Source organism: Microcaecilia unicolor, chromosome 6 (genome assembly GCF_901765095.1).
Source record: "Microcaecilia unicolor chromosome 6, aMicUni1.1, whole genome shotgun sequence".
In the NCBI taxonomy this organism is placed as follows: Eukaryota; Metazoa; Chordata; class Amphibia; order Gymnophiona; family Siphonopidae; genus Microcaecilia; species Microcaecilia unicolor.
Genome location: NC_044036.1, coordinates 3532046 through 3550675, shown reverse-complemented (window position 1 = coordinate 3550675; position 18630 = coordinate 3532046). Strand labels below are relative to the sequence as shown.

Genomic DNA, 18630 nt, shown 5'->3' with positions numbered 1-18630 from the left:
CACCCACCCATCCTGGCCCACAGATTTATAAGCTCCTCCCCTTTCATTTCTTATTTCAGCCTACATCCAGATATTTCTGCAGTTTGCACTAGATGTCTGTTGTCGTATTATATTTATCTACGTGTTAGAAACATCTGGCCTTCCCAGTCTGTCCATCCATGCCCATCTACTTTACCCATCACTTCCTCAGAGACTCTGTGTACTTGTCCCAAGCTCTCTTCAATTCACATACTGTTTTCGTCTCCACCACTTCCACCCGGGAGGCCGTTCCACGAATTCACCACAATTTCCATGAATAAGTATTTCCTCAGGTTACTCCTGAGTTTGTCCCCTTTCATCTTCATCCTATGCCCCCTTGTTCCAGAGTTTCCTTTCAGTTGAAAGAGATTTGCCTCCTGTCCATTTATGCCAAAGAGGTATTTAAACGTCTGGCACTAAAATCTGCAATAGGGTAGACGCCCGTGATAGTGTGGATAACATGAGGAAGGACTTAGCAAAGCTAGAGGAATGGTCTGGAATTTGCCAGCTAAGATTTAATGCTAAAAAAATGCAGAGTCATGCATTTGAGCTGCAAAACCCAAGGAAACGGTACAGTTTAGGGTGTGAAAACTTTTTATGCGCAAAAGAGGAGCAGGACTTGGGTGTGATTGCATGTGGTCATCTTAAGGTGACCAAACAGGTAGAAATGGCGTTGGCTGCTCTGCGCATGCCCAAGACGGCTTCATACATGCAGACAAGCTGCATGTATAATAGCCATCTACAAATTGCTGTTCAGGACATCCAAAATGTTTGAAAGAAGGACGTCCACGTCTTCACTATGCCTCCGCTGACACACACATACCTCCCTCCCCCAGGGACCTGCATACTGCTGTGATGGACCTGAGTATGACATTTCAGGCTGGCAAAAAAATGTTTTTAAAGTTGTTTTTTTTCAGGGTGGGAGGGGGTTAGTGACCACTGGGGGAGTCAGGGGAGGTCATCCCCGATTCCCTCCGGTGGTCATCTGGTCAGTTCGGGCACCTTTTTGAGGCTTGGTCGCAAGTTATTTTTTTATTTCTTTATTAGGATTTATTTACCGCCTTTTTGAAGGAGTTCACTCAAGGCGGTGTACAGTAAGAATAGATCAAACATGAGCAATAGGCAATTGTAAGAAAAAATGGACCAAGTAAAGTCACCCAAGTGCTCCTCAGGGACACCCTTCTTTCTTCCATTATCGCTCAAGGATGCCCATCTGTTAGGCAAGCCCCAGTCCCGCCTTCACTACGCCTCCGACACGCCCCCAGGAACTTTGGTCGTCTCCACAACTAGAAGCAGTTATGGAAGCCCGAAATCGGCTTTCGATTATGCCGATTTGGACGGCCCTGAGAGAAGGACGCCCATCTCCCGATTTGTGTCGAAAGATGGGCGCCCTTCTCTTTCGAAAATAAGCCTGTTTGTCTCATTAATCCATGCTCTGTAATTTTGTTCTTAATAATAGTCTCTACCATTTTGCCCTGCACCGACATGAGACTCCCTGGTCTATAATTTCCCGGATCTCCTCTGCAACCTTCTTAAAAAATTGGCATTACATTGGTCACCCTCCAATCTTCCGGTACCACGCTTGATTTTAAGGATAAATTACATATTAGTAACAATAGCTCCGCAAGCTCATTTTTCAGTTCTATCAGTACTCTGGGATGAATACCATCCGGTCCCTTTGATCCACATAGCAATCATGTTGCCCAGACTGTTTTGGTTTTTTTTTAAACTTTGACAACTGCAAAATGTCTGACATTACTTTAATGATAGGCATTTTATTAGTCCAGGCTCTTATTCTATCGTACCTGGATTATTATAACAGTATTTATTTCCTCTCTCAAATAAGTTGCGCACTAAGCTTCAGCTGCTGCAGAGTACGGCCGCTAGGCTTATCTTTCGTCTGAGGAAGTTTGACAGTATGACTTCCTCTTTGATTACTGTTCACTGGCTCCCAGTTCAAGCCCACATTTTCTTGGTTTTTAACTGTGTTTGATAGAACTAGTCCAGAGTCTACTTTTGTTTCCTGCCTATAATCGCATTTCCCAATCTAGAGATTTTCTTCTATCCATCATTTTCTAGAGTGAGGTTTAAGAAAATTTTGGAAGACTTGTGTTGCTATCAGGCAGTTCATATTTGCAAATTTTTACCTCTATCTGTGCTAACCTCTTCTTCATATTATAGTTTCCACAAGAACTTGAAAACTTACCTTTTTAAAACATTTTGGTCTAGATTAACTTGATCATTTTATTCCTCTGTTTATTATCTTTTGTAACCCACTCTGAACCTCTAGTCAGTGGGAGTTAGTGGGATATAAGAGCCATATTACATTACAATAATGTAATTGGTTAAAAGCTGAAAACAAAAAACTATTGTTAAGAGCCAAGTTACCTCCTGCTCTAAAACCCCATTTGCAAGTGCTAAAAGCTTACAAAGACACTGCTAAAATGAAACCATTCAACACTTAACAATCTCATTAGAGTTTGTACCTTTCTTCTTGTAGACGTGGTGAATCTGCCCTAGCTGTTTCAAGACTTACTTTATGAGCTTGTCTGTGTTGGGTTCATAGGTCACAGTTCAACGTGAACAGACTAAAAATTAACTCAAAGACCCCTGCATACTGATTAAAACAACATTTACATTTGGGCATGATCCCTTATTAAAAAGGTGAAGGTGGTGTAAAATTTGAATAAAACCTCATTAACTCCCCTCCCCTTTTATAAAGCTGTGCGGCAGTCGTTCACTTTGAGTAGGCTGCGTTGGCATAGCCGCGCAGCTTTGTAAAAGGGGGGTAAACCCCCAACACACAATACTTCAAAATGACAGAAAATTCAAAGCTGCTCAAAAATGTAAAAACAATTATAGATCTGAAAGGAACATACTTAAATTAGCTGAATCGCACTGGGGGGGGTTTTCAACTAAAATGGTAGAGACTATTATAAAGAACAAAATTAAAGAGAATATTCAAAAGCATGGATTAATGAGACAAAGTCAACATGGATTTAGTGAAGGGAATTCTTGCCTCACCAATCTACTACATTTCTTTGAAGGGGTGAACAAACATGTGGATAAAGGTGAAGCAGTCAATATTGTACAACTGGATTTTCAGAAGGCGTTTGACAAAGTACCTCATGAAAGACTCCAGAGGAAATTGGAGAGTCATGGGATAGGAGGTAGTGTTCTATTGTGGATTAAAAACTGGTTAAAAGATAGAAAACAGAGAGTAGGGTTAAATGGTCAGTATTCTCAATGGAGAAGGGTAGTTAGTGGGGTTCCCCAGGGCTCTGTGATGGGACCGCTGCTTTTTAACACATTTATAAATGACCTAGAGATGGGAGTAACTAGTGAGGTAATTAAATTTGCTGATGACACAAAGTTATTCAAAGTCGTTAAATGTGGGAGAATTGTGAACAATTACAAGAGGACCTTAAGAGACTGGGAGACTAGGCGTCTAAATGGCAGATGACGTTTAATGTGAGCAAGTGCAAAGTGATGCATGTGGGAAAGAGGAACCCGAATTATAGCTACGTAATGCAAGGTTCCACGTTAGGAGTCACGGACCAAGAAATGGATCTACAGTGGGGGAAATAAGTATTTGATCCCTTGCTGATTTTGTAAGTTTGCCCACTGACAAAGACATGAGCAGCCCATAATTGAAGGGTAGGTTATTGGTAGCAGTGAGAGATAGCACATCACAAATTAAATCCGGAAAATCACATTGTGGAAAGTATATGAATTTATTTGCATTCTGCAGAGGGAAATAAGTATTTGATCCCCCACCAACCAGTAAGAGATCTGGCCCCTACAGACCAGGTAGATGCTCCAAATCAACTCGTTACCTGCATGACAGACAGCTGTCGGCAATGGTCACCTGTATGAAAGACACCTGTCCACAGACTCAGTGAATCAGTCAGACTCTAACCTCTACAAAATGGCCAAGAGCAAGGAGCTGTCTAAGGATGTCAGGGACAAGATCATACACCTGCACAAGGCTGGAATGGGCTACAAAACCATCAGTAAGACGCTGGGCGAGAAGGAGACAACTGTTGGTGCCATAGTAAGAAAATGGAAGAAGTACAAAATGACTGTCAATCGACAAAGATCTGGGGCTCCACGCAAAATCTCACCTCGTGGGGTATCCTTGATCATGAGGAAGGTTAGAAATCAACCTACAACTACAAGGGGGGAACTTGTCAATGATCTCAAGGCAGCTGGGACCACTGTCACCACGAAAACCATTGGTAACACATTACGACATAACGGATTGCAATCCTGCAGTGCCCGCAAGGTCCCCCTGCTCCGGAAGGCACATGTGACGGCCCGTCTGAAGTTTGCCAGTGAACACCTGGATGATGCCGAGAGTGATTGGGAGAAGGTGCTGTGGTCAGATGAGACAAAAATTGAGCTCTTTGGCATGAACTCAACTCGCCGTGTTTGGAGGAAGAGAAATGCTGCCTATGACCCAAAGAACACCGTCCCCACTGTCAAGCATGGAGGTGGAAATGTTATGTTTTGGGGGTGTTTCTCTGCTAAGGGCACAGGACTACTTCACCGCATCAATGGGAGAATGGATGGGGCCATGTACCGTACAATTCTGAGTGACAACCTCCTTCCCTCCGCCAGGGCCTTAAAAATGGGTCGTGGCTGGGTCTTCCAGCACGACAATGACCCAAAACATACAGCCAAGGCAACAAAGGAATGGCTCAGGAAGAAGCACATTAGGGTCATGGAGTGGCCTAGCCAGTCACCAGACCTTAATCCCATTGAAAACTTATGGAGGGAGCTGAAGCTGCGAGTTGCCAAGCGACAGCCCAGAACTCTTAATGATTTAGAGATGATCTGCAAAGAGGAGTGGACCAAAATTCCTCCTGACATTTGTGCAAACCTCATCATCAACTACAGAAGACGTCTGACCGCTGTGCTTGCCAACAAGGGTTTTGCCACCAAGTATTAGGTCTTGTTTGCCAGAGGGATCAAATACTTATTTCCCTCTGCAGAATGCAAATAAATTCATATACTTTCCACAATGTGATTTTCCGGATTTAATTTGTGATGTGCTATCTCTCACTGTTACCAATAACCTACCCTTCAATTATGGGCTGCTCATGTCTTTGTCAGTGGGCAAACTTACAAAATCAGCAAGGGATCAAATACTTATTTCCCCCACTGTAGGTGTCGTCGTTGATACGTTGAAACCTTCTGCTCAGTGTGCTGCTGTGGCTAAGAAAGCAAATAGAATGTTAGGTATTATTGGGAAAGGAATGGAAAACAAAAATGAGGATGTTATAATGCCTTTGTATCGCTCCATGGTGCATCCGCAACTCGAATATTGTGTTCAATTCTGGTCGCCGCATCTCAAAAAAGATATAGTGGAATTAGAAAAGTGCAGAGAAGGGTGACGAAAACGATAAAGGGGATGGGATGACTTCCTTATGAGGAAAGGCTAAAGAGGCTAGGGCTCTTCAGCTTGGAGAAAAGGCGGCTGAGGGGAGACATGATAGAGGTGTATAAAATAATGAGTGGAGTTGAACGGGTAGATGTGAAGCGTCTGTTTACGCTTTCCAAAAATTCTAGGACTAGGAGGTATGCGATGAAGCTACAATGTAGTAAATTTAAAACGAATCTGAGAAAACCTTTCTTCACTCAGTGTGTAATTAAACTCTGGAATTTGTTGCCAGAGAATGTGGTAAAGGCGGTTCCATATCATCATGCTGATCAATCCATAGACTGGTGGGTTGTGTCCATCTACCAGCAGGTGGAGATAGAGAGCAAACTTTTGCCTCCCTATATGTGGTCATGTGCTGCCGGAAACTCCTCAGTATGTTCTCTATCTCAGCAGGTGGTGGTCACACACAGCAGCAGCTCTGGCTAGGCCTCCAAGCCTAATTTTTAGGTTTTGTTGAGTGCCTGGGGTTGAGGGCTCTTCTTGAGCAAGTGCAAACCTGGTGGCGCCAGGTCCCTCCTTTTCTCCCCCCTCCCGCTGGCTCCGTTTAAAAAAAAAAAATTTTGAACGTCCTTAAAGGCGTTTATTTCGACGTTTATTTAAACGTTTATTGCAGCTACTCACTGGGACACCAGGTCGTTACAGCTCGGAGCGGACAGCAGGTAATTTTTACCTTTTATAGCGGGCAGGGGGTTCCCCGATTGGTCTCCATGTGGCCTATGGCGTCGGAGGGCGAGGGCGCAAAGAGTCGCTCCCCGGATCGCGTGTGCGCTTCCAGAGGGGATGCGGGGGTCTTAAAGTCTGATTCGCCCTTGTTGGGTGACAGTTTCGTGACCGATGAGTGTCCCGGTCCTTCCTCCGGTGTGGCGGTTTTTCCCGCCATAAACGCCCATCCCCCGCGGCTCGCCTCCGCCATATTGGCCGGCCACGCGGCTCGGACGGCTTCTTCTTGGGCCGCCCTGGAGGTGGGAGACATTGATGCCATGAACGCCCTTAATTTGGGCGACGGCACAAAAGCGGCTAAAGTTAAGCGCCGTTCTTCCCGCGCGGCTCCTTCGCGGAGTGTCGCGCCGGACGCCATCTTGGATGCGCAGCATGTCTCTCCCCCGCTCTTGCGAGCGCCGGTTGAGGGTGCGTCTAGGGCTGTAGCCCAGGCTGCGGAAGTGCACAGTATGTGGGGTTTCTCCCCCAAGTTTGTTTTGCTGCTGCATCAGGCCTTCCTTATGCAAAACGCTGCCCCTGCTCCCTCGTCTGGTAAAGAGGTTGAGGCCCCCGGAGGTAAACGCCCTCGGGTTGATTCCCAGGCCTTGGAGGACTTTGTCTCCTCCGATGTAGATGAGGGCAGCGTATCTGAGTTCTCCCAACGGTCCTTTGCGGATTCCTTGGAGGAGACGGATCCCCGCTCGGATGGAGCGGATGACCCCTCTGCAGCGCGGCTCTTTAGCTCAGAGGATTTGCCCAACCTGTTAATGCAGGCCATGGGCATTTTGAAGATTTCCTCTCCGGAGGACGTCTCTCCCTCAGCCCCTGTTGGCTCTGCCATTATGCTGGGGACGAAGCGCCCGCATAGAACCTTCCACGTGCATGATGCCATGCACACCTTAATTTCGGCTCAGTGGGATGTCCCGGAAGCGAGCCTTAAAGTGGTTAGGGCTATGTCCCGCCTCTATCCTTTGCCTGAAAGTGAACGTGAGGCCTATCTGTGGCCTACCGTGGTTTCTTTAATCACTGCGGTGACTAAGAAAACGGCGTTGCCGGTGGAAGGTGGCACGGCCCTATAGGACGCCCAAGACAGAAGATTGGAGGCAGCCTTAAGGTTGTCCTTTGAGGCGGCTGCTTTAAGTTTGCAGGCCTCAGTTTGCGGCTCCTATGTGGCCAGGGCGTGCCTGACTATGGTGCAGCGGGCTTCCCCCTCGGATCATTCCTTGAGGGCTGATTGGCCGGCCCTGGAATCGGGCTTAGCCTATTTGGCAGACTTGCTGTATGATGTCTTGAGGGCCTCAGCTAAAGGCATGGCTCAGACAATCTCTGCGCGGCGGTGGCTTTGGCTGAAGCATAGGTCTGCTGACCACGCCTCTAAATCCCGCCTGGCTAGATTGCCTTTTAAAGGCAAGCTGCTCTTTGGGGTCGAGCTGGACAAAATCGTGACCGATCTCGGCACGTCTAAGGGCAAGAGGTTACCAGAGGTCAGGGCTCGGGCTAGTGCTCGCCCCGGTACCTCCAGAGGACAGTTTCAGGAAGCCCGTCGGTACCGCCCGGGCAGGTCGGGCTCCTCTGCCCCCTCTTCCTTCAAGAGGAAATTCTCCCCCAAGCAGCATTCCTTTCGCAGAGACCGCCGTCCCGGAGGTGCTCCCTCCGGTCCTCCCCTAGGGTCTCGTACCCAATGACGGGGCCTTGGTCCACGCCCCAGTGCAGATTGGAGGACGGCTGTCCTCGTTTCTGGGCAAGTGGATCACAATAACTTCAGACGCTTGAGTGCTGGAAGTCATCAGAGACGGCTACAAGCTAGAGTTCTGCCGACCCTTAAGAGACGGGTTTGTACTCTCTCCCTGCAAGTCTCCGGTCAAAGCTGTGGCAGTGCAGCAGACCTTGGACAATCTGATCCGCCTGGGTGCGGTCGTTCCGGTGCCAGAAAATCAGCTTGGCAAGGGACGTTACTCCATTTTCTTTGTGGTACCAAAGAAAGGAGGTTCTGTACGGCCTATCCTCGACCTCAAGGGGTCAATCAGGCTCTTTCGCATGGAGACCCTCCGCTTTGTTATAGCGGCAGTGAAGGCAGGGGAGTTCCTGGCATCCTTGGACATCAAGGAAGCGTACTTGCATATTCCCATCTGGCCTCCTCATCAACGCTTTCTGCGTTTTGCAGTACGGGGCCGACACTTCCAGTTGAGAGCCCTCCCGTTCGGGTTGGCTACTGCTCCGCGGACCTTTTCCAAAGTAATGGTGGTCATCGCGGCCTTCCTGAGGAAGGAAGGAGTACAAGTCCATCCTTATCTGGACGACTGGTTGATCCGAGCCCCCTCTTATGCACAGTGTGGCAAAGCTGTGAACCGGGTGGTTGCTCTTTTGAGCTCCCTGGGGTGGATCATCAACTGGGAGGAAAGCCAGCTGCGCCCAACTCAGTCCCTGGAGTATCTGGGAGTTCGATTCGACACCCAAGTGGGCAGAGTGTTCCTGCCAGACAATCGGATTGTCAAGCTTCAGGCTCAGATGGACCAGTTCCTAGTAGCCTCTCCTCTTCGGGCTTGGGACTATGTGCAGCTGTTGGGCTCTATGTCGGCCACGATGGAAGTAGTGCCCTGGGCCAGGGTTCATATGAGACCACTACAACACTCTCTGCTGCAGCGCTGGACTCCGATGTCAGAGGATTATGCTGTGCGCCTTCCCTTGGACCCAGCAGTGCGCAAGGCGCTGAGCTGGTGGACGCAGACAGACAAGTTGTCTGCAGGAATGCCTCTGGTGACCCCGGAGTGGATTGTCGTCACGACGGACGCCTCTTTGTCGGGCTGGGGAGCCCACTGCTTGGGAAGGACAGCGCAGGGGCTCTGGTCTCCTGCAGAGGTAAAGTGGTCTATCAACCTCCTGGAACTCAGAGCCATTCGGTTGGCGCTTTTGGAGTTCATCCCGGTACTGGCGTTGAAGCCTGTACGGGTCCTGTCGGACAATGCCACGGCTGTGGCCTATGTCAACTGCCAGGGAGGTACCAAGAGCGCCCCTCTAGCCAAGGAGGCCATGAATCTATGCCAGTGGGCGGAAGCGAACCTGGAACAGCTGTCAGCGGCCCACATTGTCGGAGTCATGAATGTCAAGGCGGACTTTCTCAGTCGCCATACCTTGGAGCCCGGAGAGTGGCAGCTATCTGTTCAGGCGTTCTTGGACATCACGAAGCGCTGGGGCCAGCCGAGCCTAGATCTGATGGCGTCATCGGCCAATTGCCAAGTGCCGCGCTTTTTCAGCAGAGGACGGGACCCTCGATCCCTGGGAGTAGATGCTCTTCTCCAACAGTGGCTGACACAAGAGCTTCTCTATGTGTTCCCGCCCTGGCCCATGTTGGGCAGGGTGCTAGACCGGGTGGCAAAGCATCCGGGCTGGATAATCCTGGTGGGTCCGGATTGGCCCAGACGTCCCTGGTATGCGGACTTGATCAGGCTCTCAGTGGACGAACCTCTGCGACTGCCAGTGGAGCAGGGCCTGTTACATCAGGGTCCCGTGGTGATGGAGGATCCCTCCCCCTTTGGTCTTACGGCCTGGCTATTGAGCGGCAGAGTCTGAGGAAGAAGGGCTTCTCAGACAAGGTCATCGCCACTCTGCTGAGAGCGAGGAAGCGCTCTACTTCTACTGCTTACGCCAGGGTTTGGCGTACCTTTGCAGCGTGGTGTGAAGCAGGTTCACTTTCTCCATTTACTGCTCCAATTTCTTCAGTGCTGGCGTTCCTGCAAGAAGGTCTGGAGAAAGGCCTGTCGCTCAGTTCCCTGAAAGTCCAGGTGGCCCTGGCTTGCTTCAGGGGCCGCCTGAAGGGTGCTTCCCTGGCTTTGCAGCCAGATGTGGTGCGTTTCCTAAAGGGAGTTAATCACCTGCGCCCTCCTCTGCACTCAGTGGTGCCTGCGTGGAATCTCAACCTGGTGCTAAGAGCCTTACAAAGCCGCCTTTTGAACTTTTGTCGAGGGCATCTCTGAAAGACCTGACGTTGAAAGCAGTCTTTTTGGTGGCTATCACTTCAGCCAGAAGAGTTTCCGAGCTCCAGGTACTCTCTTGTCAAGAGTTTTTTTTCTGCAGTTCACTGAGGCAGGAGTGACTATTCGCACAGTGCCTTCCTTCCTATCCAAGATTGTTTCTCGCTTCCATGTGAGTCAGCAGCTCTGTCTCCCTTCCTTTCGTAGGGAGGACTACCCAGAAGAGTATTCTGCTCTCAAATATCTGGATGTGAGACGGGTCATCATCAGATACTTGGAAGTGACCAATGATTTCCGGAAGTCGGATCATCTGTTTGTCCTGTTTGCAAGTCCTCGTAAGGGTCTGCAGGCTGCTAAGCCTACAGTGGCAAGATGGGTCAAGGAAGCCATTGCAGCGGCTTATGTGGCCGCGGGGAAGGTGCCGCCTATTCAGTTGAAGGCCCACTCCACTAGAGCTCAGGCGGCCTCGATGGCAGAGGCCGGGTCCGTCTCCTTGGAAGAGATTTGCAAGGCGGCAACTTGGGCGTCGGCCCATACCTTCTCCAGACATTACCGCTTGACTGTGGCTGCTCGGGCGGAGGCCCGGTTTGGAGCTTCAGTGTTGAGTTCAGGGATTGCAATGTCCCGCCCTGGGTGAGTACTGCTTCGGTACATCCCACCAGTCTATGGATTGATCAGCATGATGATATGGAAGGTAAAATTATGTATCATACCTGATCATTTTCATAAGTACATAAGTAGTGCCATACTGGGAAAGACCAAAGGTCCATCTAGCCCAGCATCCTGTCACCGACAGTGGCCAATCCAGGTCAAGGGCACCTGGCACGCTCCCCAAACGTAAAAACATTCCAGACAAGTTATACCTAAAAATGCGGAATTTTTCCAAGTCCATTTAATAGCGGTCTATGGACTTGTCCTTTAGGAATCTATCTAACCCCTTTTAAACTCCGTCAAGCTAACCGCCCGTACCACGTTCTCCGGCAACGAATTCCAGAGTCTAATTACACGTTGGGTGAAGAAAAATTTTCTCCGATTCGTTTTAAATTTACCACACTGTAGCTTCAACTCATGCCCTCTAGTCCTAGTATTTTTGGATAGCGTGAACAGTCGCTTCACATCCACCCGATCCATTCCACTCATTATTTTATACACTTCTATCATATCTCCCCTCAGCCGTCTCTTCTCCAAGCTGAAAAGCCCTAGCCTTCTCAGCCTCTCTTCATAGGAAAGTCGTCCCATCCCCACTATCATTTTCGTCGCCCTTCGCTGTACCTTTTCCAATTCTACTATATCTTTTTTGAGATACGGAGACCAGTACTGAACACAATACTCCAGGTGCGGTCGCACCATGGAGCGATACAACGGCATTATAACATCCGCACACCTGGACTCCATACCCTTCCTAATAACACCCAACATTCTATTCGCTTTCCTAGCCGCAGCAGCACACTGAGCAGAAGGTTTCAGCGTATCATCGACGACGACACCCAGATCCCTTTCTTGATCCGTAACTCCTAACGCGGAACCTTGCAAGACGTAGCTATAATTCGGGTTCCTCTTACCCACATGCATCACTTTGCACTTGTCAACATTGAACTTCATCTGCCACTTGCACGCCCATTCTCCCAGTCTCGCAAGGTCCTCCTGTAATCGTTCACATTCCTCCTGCGACTTGACGACCCTGAATAATTTTGTGTCATCGGCGAATTTAATTACCTCACTAGTTATTCCCATCTCTAGGTCATTTATAAATACATTAAAAAGCAACGGACCCAGCACAGACCCCTGCGGGACCCCACTAACTACCCTCCTCCACTGAGAATACTGGCCACGCAATCCTACTCTCTGCTTCCTATCTTTCAACCAGTTCTTAATCCATAATAATACCCTACCTCCGATTCCATGACTCTGCAATTTCTTCAGGAGTCTTTCGTGCGGCACTTTGTCAAACGCCTTCTGAAAATCCAGATATACAATATCAACCGGCTCCCCATTGTCCACATGTTTGCTTACCCCCTCAAAAAAATGCATTAGATTGGTGAGGCAAGACTTCCCTTCACTAAATCCGTGCTGACTTTGTCTCATCAGTCCATGTTTTTGTATATGCTCTGCAATTTTATTCTTAATAATAGCCTCCACCATCTTGCCCGGCACCATTAATCATAGCTGATCAATCCATAGCCCCTCCCAGATATCTGTACTGTTTATATTCTGGTTGAATTTTTAGGTTCAAGTTTAGTCTTCAGTTACTTCAGGAGGACTTCGTGTTCAAGTTTTTTCACTTGGATTCTTCAAGAGTTGAGACGAGTTTGTGTTACAGTGAGCTGCTGCATTCCTCTCCCCTCCGTTTTACGGGGCTGGATTGAGACTTAAATTCTGCCGGCACTCCCTCCCGCTTCGTGCGGCTGTAGGGCAGCTTTGTACCCCTCCCGCTTCGGCGGTGTTAGGGTCAGTCAGCTCCTCCCGCGGTTGCGGTTGCAGGATAAGCCAGATCCCCCCGCATCGGCGGGGTGGTGTCCCTCCCCCGCTCCGCGGGGATGAGCTGGACGGATTCCCCTCCCCCACTTGTGTGGGGATGAGCTGGGTTAATTCCCCTCCCCCGTTTCGGCGGTGGTGAGCTGGGCAGAGTGTCCCTTTGTGGGTGTAATTCTCTAAGTGCTGAGTCCTGCGGATGGAGCTTTGATATCGACATACTGAGGAGTTTCCGGCAGCACATGACCACATATAGGGAGGCAAAGTTTGCTCTCTATCTCCACCTGCTGGTAGATAGACACAACCCACCAGTCTATGGATTGATCAGCTATGATTAATGGAAAGAAAATTATCAGGTATGATACATAATTTTACCTTAGCTTAGTGGAGTTTAAAAAAAGGTTTGGACGGCTTCCTAAAGGAAAAGTCCATAGACCATTATTAAATGGACTTGTGGAAAATCCACTATTTCTGGGATAAGCAGTATAAAATGTTTTGTACTTTTTTGGGATCTTGCCAGGTATTTGTGACCTGGATTGGCCACTGTTGGAAACAGGATGCTGGGTTTGATGGACCTTTGGTCTTTCCCAGTATGGCAACACTTATGTACTTATGTAAAAAAAAAACCCACAGAACTTATGTGTTCCAATGATGTCATCATGCGTCAGTGACATCATTGGACACTAAAACAACGGGGGAAAGTGAAAGCAAGCTACTCAAACCTTAAATACACCACATTCACCTAGATCTGCTGTTTTGTTGACTATCTTGGATCTTGCGGATCGCCTGCCCATTTGTTACCTTGTAAGGTTCACTTAGTCTTAGACGGACTAATCTAAATTTGCAATAATCTAAAATTGGGGCGATCATTGGGTCCATGCAGGGAAGAGTGCAAATAGGTGGGAAAATGTGGGATACAAATGCAACAAATAAATAAGAGTGTCAGTGGAGTAAATATTCTGTTACTCTAATACATGTTTAGTATGACAGACTGGTAATAGGTGGCAGCTCCTTTTGCCTTTAAAATACGGGAAAATGATCTGTTAGTGGCAAAGGCCTAAAGTTTTCATTTAGAATAACTGGAATAGTCATTTCCCGAACTTTTTAGGCACTTTTCACCAGTGTGTCCACTCCCTAGCTCCACACATTGTCTGTTACTGCTGCCACTGTCTGTCAGGCCCGGGACTCTCACATTGCTGTTGCTGCCGTCACTGCTTGACAATCTTGAGGGTCTTTCACGGCTGCTGCCACTGCCCAAGAGTCCTGGGAGTCTTGTGCCACTGCTACTGTTACTGCCTGTCTGGCCAGTCTCGTGTTGTTGCTGCCTCTGTCTGTGGGGGGGGGGGGGGGGGGGGGGGGGGGGAGGGTCTCACGCTGTTGCTGCCACTGCCTGTCAATCCCAGGGGTCTTGCACTGATGCTGCTGCTGTTACTGCCTCTCTGGCCTGAGGGTCTCGTGTTGTTGCTGCTGCTGCCTGTCTGGCCCGGGGGTCACACGCTGTTGCTGTTGTCCATTGCCACTGCCTGTCTGGCCCGGGGGGAGGGGGGCTCACGCTGCTGGTGTCATTACAACTGTAGCTCAGAACCCAGTATCTGCGCTTACATCTCCTCCCATGTGCCCAGAACACTGTGAATTTACACAACACAGCTGGGGGGGAACTGTTAATAGGTACAATCACCTGCATCTTTTTCTCATCTTTTGCAGAGTCTGAAGGTCGTGTTCCGTGAGCCTTTCCCAGAGCAGCCTCAGAACTGCGAGAGCCCCTTACCACAGCTGGTGTCCACCTACCATCACTTAGAATCAGTCATCAATGCTGCTTGCTTTAACCTATGGACTGGCCTGCTGTCATGAAAGGCAGTCAAAGCTGCTCTCTAAAGGCTATGAAATCCAGCACTATTTGTATCTCGTGCTAGGCTGCTGTCGTCAGCAAGGATCTGGAGCCTGGGAATGAAGTCCTCTGGCCAGCTGAGTCGCAGTAGCTGTCGGCATTTCATTGCAATACATGAAGTGGTTAAAAAGGAGTCTTTCTGGCATTCCTGAGGCAAGGGTCTTAAAGCACATCTCTGCACCAGAGTTCCTAATGTATTAGAAGGGCAAAATGATGCCGTTTAAACCCTCCCTGCCATTTTTAGTGTGCTTTATTTATTCAGTGTCACTTGATATACTACTGCGAAGCGCAAGCAAACATCCTGGATATGCAAGGAGGGAATACGCGTGTCTGCCGCCTTATAGGATGGGAGCTACCGCTGAGAACTGATAGACACCTGTCACTCTCCTTCCAGCTGAAAAAGCCCTGCACAAATCCCTCCTAGAATTGGGCTCCTGGTCAAAGGAAGTAGATTTGCCTTCAGAAATCCAAAAGAAGAAAAGAGAGTGCCAAGAGATGGACCTTCCTACAGGGAGCGCTGTCCAAAGTGTGAATGCAAACGGAGCATCGCTAGCACTGGACCTGCTCGGCTGACGCTCAATCGCTTGTCGACCCTGCTGCAGCTCTGCTCTTATTCGTAATACGGGTGAAATTCTGACTGCCAGAGCAGTGACCACATGCAGGCCTGAATGAAGAATAAGCTTCAAGTTGTAATTGTTCACTTTCATTCTGATATCAGATGAGCTGTATATAAGGAAGATGAGGAAAGATGATACTTTTATGGTCATAGTTATTGAATAAAGATGTCTCAGTCCCTGCAGTTGAAAATGTGTTTTCTTTGCTTTATTAAAATTACAAGTCTAGCAGCAATCAAACATGGTACAACAATTTTATTACTCTTTAATGTCTTGCCTGTAAAATCATCATATTAAACTTGTCCGACCCACACAGACTTGCTGACTTGAACATGTATACCCTGGAGGAAAGGAGGAACAGGGGTGATATGATACATATGTTCAATACTTGAAAGGTATTAATCCGCAAAAAAATCTTTTCCGGAGATGGAAGGCGGTTAGAACGAGAGGACATGAAATGAGATTGAAGGGGGGCAGACTCAGGAAAGATGTCAGGAAGTATTTTTTCACAGAGAGGGTGGTGGATGCTTGGAATGCCCTCCCGCGGGAGGTGGTGGAAATGAAAATGGTAATGAAATTCAAACATGCGTGGGATGTGCATAAAGGAATCCTGTGCAGTAGGAATGGATCCTCAGAAGCTTAGCCAAAATTGGGTGGCGGAGCAGGTGGGGGAAGAGAGGTTGGTGGTTGGGAGGTGAGGATAGTGGAGGGCAGACTTATACGGTCTGTGCCAGAGCCGGAGATGGGAGGCGGGACTGGTGGTTGGGAGGCGGGGAAGTACTGCTGGGCAGATTGTACGGTCTGTGCCCTGAAAAAGGCAGGTACAAATCAAGGTAAAGTATACACATATGAGTTTATCTTGTTGGGCAGACTGGATGGACCGTGCAGGTCTTTTTCTGCCGTCATCTACTATGTTACTATGTCACACAGGGCCGCTGATGCATTATCCCAGCCACAAAGAGGACCAGCTTGCATCTAATGGCTCAAAATACTTCCAGTGACAATACCACAGGGCCCAGGCAGTTGCTGACCTTTCCTTCCTTAATCCTGGGGGAATTCTGTGCAAACAAAATACACATTTTTTGGCAAAAAATTGAAAATTCTGCAACATATTTGCAGTTTTCTTGTGAGAATTTCATGGTAAGGTCTGGCTTCTGCCCCCTCCCTCCACCCCCACCACAGCAGTTTCCACCATCTCTATTCCTCTCTCAGCTTGTATCCCTTCCCTTGCTCCAGGGTGAATATCTACAGTTTTCTCCCCCTCTTCCACCATCTTTTTGTTCACCCGTCTCTGCCTTCTAGAGTTCTCTCTCCATCCCTCAGTCTCCACTGCTTCCCCTGTGTTTGCCCTCTAACCTTCAACAAGACCCCCGTTCTGTCCACCCCAATGGTTATTTCCCCCTCTCCCAGGTAAACCCCTACCTTACATTTCTCTGCCCCAATTACAGTGCACCCACCTTTTTCCAGCTCTCCACCCTATCACACACACAATCCACCTTTCTCCCCTAGGACACAACCCCCCTCCCTCCCTGCACATACACTATTCCAGCACAGCCACTGAGCTACTTCCTCCTCCTCTGCCATGCTGGGCCCAACTCTTCCTTTGAGCCACACAGTTCTAGCCAGGGACGAAGGCGGAAGCAGTCTCATGTGCACTTGTGCAGCGCAGGAGTAGTGTGTGTGTGCCGACAGGAATCTAGAAACTGAGCAGCTGACTGTGCATAAATCGGTGCGGTTTGCGGAGGTGGAGAATTCGTGCAGGATGTCTTCTGTTCTACTTGACTTGCAGAAATAGTTTCTGATGTTACTCCTCAATCCTGTTAGAGCCTCCTGTTACAGTTGTGTAGCCAGGAATTTTGAACATGGGGTGCATCTCACACCACATCCCCCCACTTCCCCCGGTACCTTGAAATCACCTCCAGTCTTTGCCCGGGCACTGGGGCACTCTTTCTGAACTGTCCCACCTTCGGAAAGCAGGAAGTTGCATCAGAAGAGGTGGGATGGTTCAGAGAGAAAAACCCGTTGCAGGCCACAGGCAACCTATGAGTGCTGCAGCCCAGGTGAAAACTGGAGGTGATTTTAAGGCATGGGGGAAGGGGAGGGACAGATGGGGTGCATACGCAACACACACACACACTGAATAAATATGCCATTGTCCTGTTCCAGAATGTTTTCCCCTCTGAACAAAGCTCGCTCCTGGTGCCTTAATTATATGTTTTGAGTTACAGTACAGTCTCGCTAATCTGACCATCCGGCATATCTGACAGACCCCCTACCACCACCACCACCGTGACATCATCGCTGTATTTGTGCTGAAATGGTAAATCAGCCTTCAATATTGTGTATCTGGATTTTCAAAAGGCATTTGACAAAGTACCTCATGAAAGATTCCAGAGGAAATTGGAGGGTCATGGGATAGGAGGAAATGTCCTACTGTGGATTAAAAACTGGTTAAAGGATAGAAAACAGAGAGTAGGGTTAAATGGTCAGTATTCTCAATGGAGAAGGGTAGTTAGTGGGGTTCCCCAGGGGTCTGTGCTAGGACCGCTACTTTTTAACATATTTATAAATGATTTAGAGATGGGAGTAACTAGTGAGGTAATTAAATTTGCTGATGACACAAAGTTATTCAAAGTCGTTAAATCGCAAGAGGATTGTGAAAAACAACAAGAGGACCTATGAGACTGGGCGTCTAAATGGCAGATGACGTTTAATGTGAGCAAGTGCAAAGTGATGCATGTGGGAAATAGGAATCCAAAATATAGCAACGTAATGCAAGGTTCCACAATTATTATTAACATTTGTATAGCGCTACCAGACGCACGCAGCGCTGAACACCTGACAATTGCCCTGGGATTTGTAGTATCACTGGGTTTGGAAAACAGGATACTGGGCTAGATGGGCCATTGGTCTGAGCCAGTATGGCTACTCTTATGTTAATGCTATACCAAGGGAAAGACTGAGCAGCCAAAGGAATGAAAAGGCAGGAAGAGCAGCTGCAAGTACTGAGCCAGGGTGCCTGAACTCCCAGCACACAGAACTCCACTCGCACGGTCACCACCGGCCGGACCCTCCATTGTGCCCTCTCCAGCAGCACCCACACCCCAAACTCCCTGCACAAGGGCTAGCAAGAAGAAACGTTCCGTTGTTTCCTTTCAGGATCAGCGAGGAGACGAGGGTGGATTCCGTCTGCTTATTCTCAGCCTGCCAAGTGCTGTTGCTGTGGCAGAGCAGCCACCAGGGCTTCTGCTGGGCTGCCTGTGACTCTGGTGTCTGTCTCCCTCCACTATGCTCATAGTGCCTTTGGGAGCGTGGAGGAGTGCTTCCGGAAGGCCCCTGCTATACATGTTTTTCATTGCTGATTAGTGTTTTTCCATGCATTTTTTTAAGAGGTTACATTGTTTTCCGTATTATCCAACAACAGGACAGTACCGTTTAAGTCGGATAATTGAGACTGTACTGTATTTCAATGGCTCTGTCACATCCCCATCATCTCTCATCTCTTCTGTGTTACGCGTTCTTAAG

The 18630-nt window shown here is 48.5% G+C and overlaps 1 protein-coding gene across 6 annotated transcripts in view; it reads left to right on the top strand.

Annotated features, from left to right (window-relative positions):
- The window catches only part of SZT2 (SZT2 subunit of KICSTOR complex), a 484798-nt gene extending 469304 nt beyond the window's left edge, over positions 1-15494 (top strand). For all 6 annotated transcript variants that reach the window (XM_030207429.1, XM_030207428.1, XM_030207430.1 and 3 more), the window contains one exon: positions 14308-15494. In XM_030207429.1, coding sequence (XP_030063289.1) covers positions 14308-14454 — 147 coding nt within the window. In that variant the 3' untranslated portion in view covers positions 14455-15494. The remainder of the gene's footprint in view (positions 1-14307) is intronic.
- Positions 15495-18630: the final 3136 nt, after the last annotated feature.